Source organism: Thalia democratica, chromosome 1, assembly GCF_965202585.1.
Source record: "Thalia democratica chromosome 1, ktThaDemo2.hap1.1, whole genome shotgun sequence".
NCBI classification, from domain to species: Eukaryota; Metazoa; Chordata; class Thaliacea; order Salpida; family Salpidae; genus Thalia; species Thalia democratica.
Window position 1 is genome coordinate 68,918,802 of NC_139165.1, and position 7,370 is coordinate 68,926,171.

At 28.7% G+C, this 7,370-nt stretch overlaps 1 protein-coding gene across 1 annotated transcript; it reads left to right on the forward strand.

Annotated features, from left to right (window-relative positions):
• The first annotated feature begins 5,106 nt into the window (after positions 1-5,106).
• LOC145838376 (kelch-like protein 7) lies at positions 5,107-6,372 on the forward strand. Its single transcript, XM_082945959.1, has one exon. It carries the CDS (start codon positions 5,107-5,109, stop codon positions 6,370-6,372), a length of 1,266 nt encoding a protein of 421 aa, XP_082802085.1.
• Positions 6,373-7,370: the final 998 nt, after the last annotated feature.

Consider the following 7,370-nt stretch of genomic DNA (forward strand, 5'->3'; position numbering starts at 1 on the left):
TCTATGTAAAGTTTGAGTTTTTGCTAAGTATAATTAAACTCAACTTATACATTGGTCAAATTAGTTTTGTAAAAAAAATATTCCAATTAAAGTTAGACATATAAATTAAAAAATTGCTTAAAAAAAGTTAACCATCTTAGTTTTTAAATTTTAAACAGTCCGACTTTCTTATCTTTTTTGAATCATCATGTCAACCAGGTAGTCTTGTAATAAAGTGCATTTCCCATAATATACCATGTTTTTATATCTTTATATTTCATGTACTACCAAAGTTGACAATTGAATAGTAAGCTCTTAGAATTTTGAATAACCTAACATAATAATTAAATTTTCAAAACAAAACAATGTTAACTGTTCTTTTGAATGAAGATTTATACTAAAAATTATTGTGCTAAGCTATGTTTTTATAATTGCATACTATCATATTACCAAATGATTTATTTTGATTTCATTATTATTCAATAAAATCTTTACTTTAAAATAAACTAAGCAATAAATTTAAATAACTCAAAAAATTTTTCTTTTTTTAAACAAATCATATGGTATAATTAATACTTTATGTGTACTGTAATTTGGTTTACACTTTAAGGGTCGCCACCTACACAAAACACTCACGATTAATCAGGATTTTTTAAATATTTTGAAAATCTCAGGATAGTTCAGGGTGTATTTTTAACTCAAGCTAATTCAGGATAGTTTTTTTTTGTTAAGAACTCAGGATAGTTTTAAGACTTTTTAAAATCTCATAATAAATTTTGAATAAGATTTCGTTTTAATTTTTTTTATAACATTTTGCAAAAAGAACTTTATTTTTATTAATTTTAAAAAAATTAAAAATAACCTTATTGAAGGATTTCAAATAACACAGGATGACTCAAGATAGTTTAAGGTCACACAGGACAGTTTTTATTTGATTGAAAAAAAAGAGAGAGGACCCTAGGTTTACTTTTTTTTTCCATTTTAGCTATTACTGTTCTTTAATAAACTCAACCCGAATCAGACTATCTTGATTCAACTTTAAATGGATACCCTTTAATAATCTTTCTTTTGGAAAAAATGGTGTGGCTTCAGATTTCCACTACTTTTTTGAATTGCTTAAAATTATGCAAATAGTTTGCATATTTGCAGAGTCAGCATTTTTTCTCTCGTTTTTTTTTTAAGTTTTAATTATAATAAATAAATTCTTAGTTTTTTTTATGTTTGGGTAAGGTGGGTTAAGGGTATAAATATAAAAAAAAATCAAAAACAACTTAAAATTATTTTGCTGACTAAGCAAATATGCAAATTAGTTTCAAGTGGAAATATGAAGCTATCAAAAAAAATGTATGTAAATCAATTATGTTAGCTCGTTTTGATCTTACCAGGTTTTATACAGTTTAATTTTACGTTTAGTATACTATAACTTTTCGCTATTGTATTTTAAAATGTAGAATTACTTTAAACTCTTCCTAATTTCAGATGACATATATTAAATTTTTTTTCAATAAAAAATCTCTTTTAAAATTGTTAAAAACCTGTGGTCATTTTGTTTTCAGTTATAAAATTTTAAATATTGTTTGAGATATGGTCGAAATATATTTTTTAAATTATAGTACTTTTCAAAATATTATATAGTAAATATTTTTCACTGTTTTTTACTGTTACAGTAATATCAATTACATATACCCTACATCTACATTTTTAATTTTTTTCCAATGTGTATTAATTTTTGAAATATAGCCTATTCGGTTTTTTTAATTTGAGTAGTCATACTCATGTAACCTGATTTTAGTCAATACTTTTAAATACTTCAATAAATTTAGAATTCTTACTAAAATATCTTCTGTAAATTATTAATATTCTAACCGGTGTTTTGTTGATAATAAAGAACTATAAACAATATTTAATCAACACAATTAAACTTTTCGAAGACTGCTGAAATAATTAAAGAAGGGTTGCAAAAAATCAGGAAAAACATGAAATGTTTAATTTTGAAAATAAGAATTAATAACCTGGAATTGTAAACGAAAGTAGTAGGAAAATATTAAAAGAATCTGTTTTTTTTTTTAATCTTAAATATACAAACTAATAGTTCGTATTTATTAATTTATGTTGTAATAAAAATTGCCTTTTATTAAATGTATGAAAAAAAAATTATATTTTTAATAGACTTTACATATTTTAAATTTTATTGTGAAAACTTGAGTTTTTAAACAAAATTTATAGCCAAATTTTATTTTTCAAAAATAGCTTTGATTTTATAGATATAAAGTGTAAGTAAGTTACAAATCTAGTTTTTAAGTCTTAATTTTAAAAGTCTTTTAGCATTACTTTTTCAGATTTTGGACGTTTTTTTTTCAAACTATGATTAAGCCATTTTTTATCACCAATGATAATTTTTATGTTGTTTAATGTATGGCAACCCCGACTTAGAACTGTTTTCCTGCTTAAGTTATCTCATATTTATATTTAAAACAGCTAGATTTATAAACGAAGTACAAAAATAAATAAGTTTATAAACTAAGTACAAAATTAAGAGTTTTTAGTATCCAATCTAGCAACATCAACCAGTCTGTAGCATCATATCTAGCTAATCCAGCTATCAATTTCCTAATCAGCAGTTTGCCTGTCCGGATAAAAAATGTGTTATCTAAATTTATTATTTAACTTTGTTTTATTTTCGTTCAACAAACTAATGGTTTCATAGTACTAAACAAGACTTTAAACTGTATCCAAGTAAGTAGCGTACAACTCGATAACCAAAAGGCTTTTTCGTCAACTAGGTCCTTGGACAAAATCTTTTTGAGCATTTTATTTTTTGTCGTTCCGTAAACTATTACATTTTTTGCAACTTGAATGTTTCAACTGTTAAAAACGTTATGAAAGTATTATTATTTTATGTTTCTACATAACTAATTTAAGGTTTGATGCAAATTTATTAGTTTGTTATAACTGACATATACAAATTAAATTATTAAAATGTAGTTATCTAAGTATAAGATTGCCTTTAATTTTATTAACATTTCTATTATCATGCAAAAATTTATTAAGTTAAGCCATATATAATAGTAAAAAAGTATTTAAGAACTTCTAGAAATTTACAAGTCTATTTAAGAATATTCTCTTAATACTTTTAGTAACAGTAGCGTGACGCTGTATACATTAGTGTGCACAAGTTCGCATTTATATGCTTAAAAGATTGTGCAGAGTTCTTTTTTAGGTTTTCTTAGATTTTGAAAAATTTTATTGGAGGGAGCCATTGCCTTTCAAATTTCTTCGAAGGGGGTCATTATATAAAATAAATTTGGGATACCCTGGTACAGAGGAACCCTAGTTTAAATTATTATTATTATTCAAGACTTTGTTTGTTGTAATTTAATTTTAACTATATATTGATTTTTAGGTATAGGTTTGTATGTAAAAACAACACAAAGGATCATAATGCTAACGAAAAATACTAAGAGTAAATCTATCCAAATAAAAGAAAAAAATGAAAAATTTGATGAAAATTCACTTAAGTTTCATGAAGAACACATAAATTTTGTAAAGTTTTGCAAGAAAACATCATTTGAACGCAAATTTACTGGCATTTCACAATCTTTGGATGATTTTATGATTTCAAGTAAAATTTTTCAGTTTCCTCGTTTTATTAAATATTTATCGTAGTTGAGCTTTGTGTTTTTTGTTGTTGATTAAACTGGTTTCGAATAGTTCAAAACTTGTTTATAGTTGAGTTTTCTAGTTGAATACAAACAGTTTTAATATATAAAAATATAGTTTTAACTGTTGCCAGGACTTTAAAAAATTAATAAAGTTTATATAATTTTGTATTTTAATAAGATTTCTACAACACTGAAGATCCCTTATTAATTATTATTCGAGTAAAACCTTGTACTGTTTTTTTATAACCTGATAAATTACAATGTCATTATAGTAGTAATAATGATAATAAAAGTGCCAACTAACTAATTTATTAGCTAAAAATAAAATAGTTAGTTAACACTACAATCTTTTTAAAATAAGGTAAAATTTAAGTTATTTTTAATAACTCAAACATTTTAAACACAAAAATTTAATTGTTCCTTGTTTTTAAGATATACTTTAAAAAGATTTTGATAGCATTATGATAGAGCAAAAAAAAAGAATTTTTTTTTTTTGAATTTGGGTCGATGCTAAAGCCCATAGAAAAAGTGGGACACTATAGCTTTGTTTTAGTCTTCGAAGCGTATCTCAAAGTATACATAAATTTTTTTCTAAATATTCTTTTCTAGTGAATTAACTTAATTGGTCAGTGTTTTTGTTTTTTTATATAAACTTAATATTTTTTGAAATAAAGACCATTTTGTTTTTTCAGATTTGGTTTTTATAATTGGTCTTCTTGCTTTCTTAAGAAAAGCTTAATTCACTGACTAATAAATATAGTTTTGTTAAACATAAGAAAATGTTTATTTTATTTAAATATGCTACGAGACTTAAGAAACCACAAAATGTCTATAAATTGTCGTTTAATTCATTGGTCTTGAACCTTTTCAAAAACTGTGCATTTGGGGGAAAGTAAATTCTGTACATTTAGACTATATAAAATATTTAACAAAAATTTGTTACTGTTTTTAGAATATACAGTACTGTTTTTCGAGTGCCTTAGTATAAAAAAAAAACGGTTTAAAAACTGTCAGTTTGTGTTGAAATTGTCTTTTTCTCATAGAAATAGACAAAACAAGCGTCATCTAAGGTTTTTTTTTACTTTACTAAGTTTTCTGTGCACAGTAAAAAAAAATTTATGCACACTAGTGTGAAAAATTGCACACTTTGACGACCACTGGTTTAACTAACACTTATTTTAATACTTAAATAAGCTTTTCACTCAGTAAATTGAGTAGTATATTACATTTAGCATAAATAGTTACACAAGCTTTTATAATGAATAAATAAAATTTTGCAGCTAAGTTACCCGAAGGACTAGAGGAGATTTTACCAATACTCAAAACAAGCAAGATTTTTTTCAATGAAAGACTAACAACGAATTATTGCACCTACATACAAGACACTGTGTCTGTAAAAAACAATTTACTTTATTACAAGTTAGCTGAAATCTTCAACTTGCCTAATGATGTTCGATTACAAATCATGGCTTGTACGGAACGATGGTTCACCACAGTTTGCGAAACCACCAACTTCCGTGAGTTGGATTTTGCGCTCACCATAAAGATTCTGTCTTCTTCCAAACTGCACATCACTTCAGAACTCCAAGTGTTCAATGCCGCAGACTACTGGACCAACTACAAAACTGAAGAAAGAACCAAGTTTGCCAAAAATCTCTTGCTAGCAACGCGGCTTCCGTTGTTGTCGGAACCGGCTTTGAATTTTCTCGTGAATGGTGAATCTTCTATTTGCAAAGTTGATGAGTGCAAGCTTTTAGTAAGCAATATTTTGATTAAAAACAAAGAAAATTTAGACAAACTGCCAAAGAAAAGTTTCAAAACGAGGTACTGCGATCAAAACTCGTTTGACATTTTCGCCTACAGCGGACGATGTCAAGGTTCTGTGGAATTGACGCAAGTGGATGGTAAAGACTTGAAAAAAATTCAACATTCACCGGTGAGCGGGTTAGTATTGGAAACCGAACACGTTGCTGCAGGAGTTTGTTTGAAAGGCGAAGTTTACGCTTTCGTGAACAAGGGTACAATGGGCGAGGAAACAAAAACGAAGGTCAAAAAATATTCGCGAGCTTGCAATGCTTGGCAGAGCGTGACGGAAATCGGTTATCGCTACAGTTTCTGCGCTTGCGTTCTGATCGACAAGGTGTACGTGGTCGGCGGCTTGAACAGCTCCTGCAACGTTCACCGTTCCTGCATCGAGTACGACGCCGTAAACGACCGGGTGACGGAGATCGCAAAGATGGCGGCAACAAGGGTCTGGGCGGCCAGCGCCGTTTTTGAAGGAAAAGTGGCGGTTTCCGGCGGCGAGGTTCAAGGCTCGAGCGGCGACTCGTTTATTCGCACAAACACCTGCGAGGTCTACGACCACGTGGCCAACGAGTGGTCCCGCATGCCGAGCATGGTGCACCCGAAATCCGACCACGGTCTGGTTGCCGTGAAGAGCAAGCTGTTCGCGATCGTACCCGCTTACAAGTCTTGTGAAGTTTTCGACAAAATTTTAAACAAGTTCGCCGTCATCAAACCTGCGTCGGAGAGGTTTTACACCGGTACTTCCCCGATCAGGGTCGCGGCCGCTTCGGTGGGAAGCAAGATAGTTGTTTTCGGAAGACAAGGTTGTTTCAAGGGAGTGGTGTTTTTTTACGATGTAGAAAAGGACGAATGGTGCAGGCAGCCGCGCGATTCCTACCCTGGAGAGTTTTGTTTCTGCTTGAAAATGCCGCAAACGCAGTTTTGACGCGCGGGATGTTTAGCATGACGTATAAGCTGTCACGTGCAAATGTAATTTGTTACGTTTGCAAAATACTAGAACTTAGTTGTTTGTAGCTGTTTCAAATATTAATGCTTAATTGTATTCTTTCTACTTACTGCGTTGTTGTTGTATTGTTTGTTGTGCTATGCTGGACTCAGCCACCAAAACCTGAGCCACTTAAACAGAACCCACAAAAAAATAAAAAACGAAACAAAATAATTTCATGTTGAACAATTTAAGATAGAAAAATCTAGTAAACAAAAGCATAAATCAAACAAAATTGAATCTATAAAGAAATATATCAAAATTTTTAAACTAGCTTGTTTAAAATAAATAGTGATAACTTAGTACATGGGACAAAGAAACTTTTAATTTTATAGTAAATGCGTTTAAAAAAATTTTACTACAAAAATGAATGACTTTCTCAGAAGCATTGTTTAAAAGACATAACTTATTTGTTAAAAAATATTTAAAGTAAAATAAAGGTCTGTTAGGGGGAGGCGTAGGGAAATAAAAACGGCTAATATTATAAATGAAAACAGAATCAGTCATTGGTTGAATGTTTTATAGTTTTTATATATAACTTTACATTATTCTTAAAAGTAAGTGAACTTTACTAATATTTATAGTGTTTTAATTGAATATCATAAGTGTTAAGCGAAAATATTCGTCCTTCCCTCACGATACCACGTCCTGTGTTACCTTGTTCCACATAGTCTTCGCTCTGTAAAAAAATTTTCAACACAAAACCAAACTTGCAAAAAAAAGATATTTTTACAGTTAAATACATACTTATACAATAAAAAGATTATTAACCTTTTTTATTCATGTTTTACTCCTTTTTGGAAAGTAACTGACAAAATTGCCCTAATGTACAAAACAGTGTTTAATTTTATTGAAAAAGACCAGTTTTTTTTGAATTAAAAGCTTACCAAATATAGAAAATCAAAAACTCAAAAAAAATATCAAATTTTGAAAAAAAT

What these genes read in the sequence shown, in the direction of transcription:
- LOC145838376 (XM_082945959.1), top strand. Translation starts at nt 5,107, where the DNA reads ATGGCTTGTACGGAACGATGGTTCACCACAGTTTGCGAAACCACCAAC.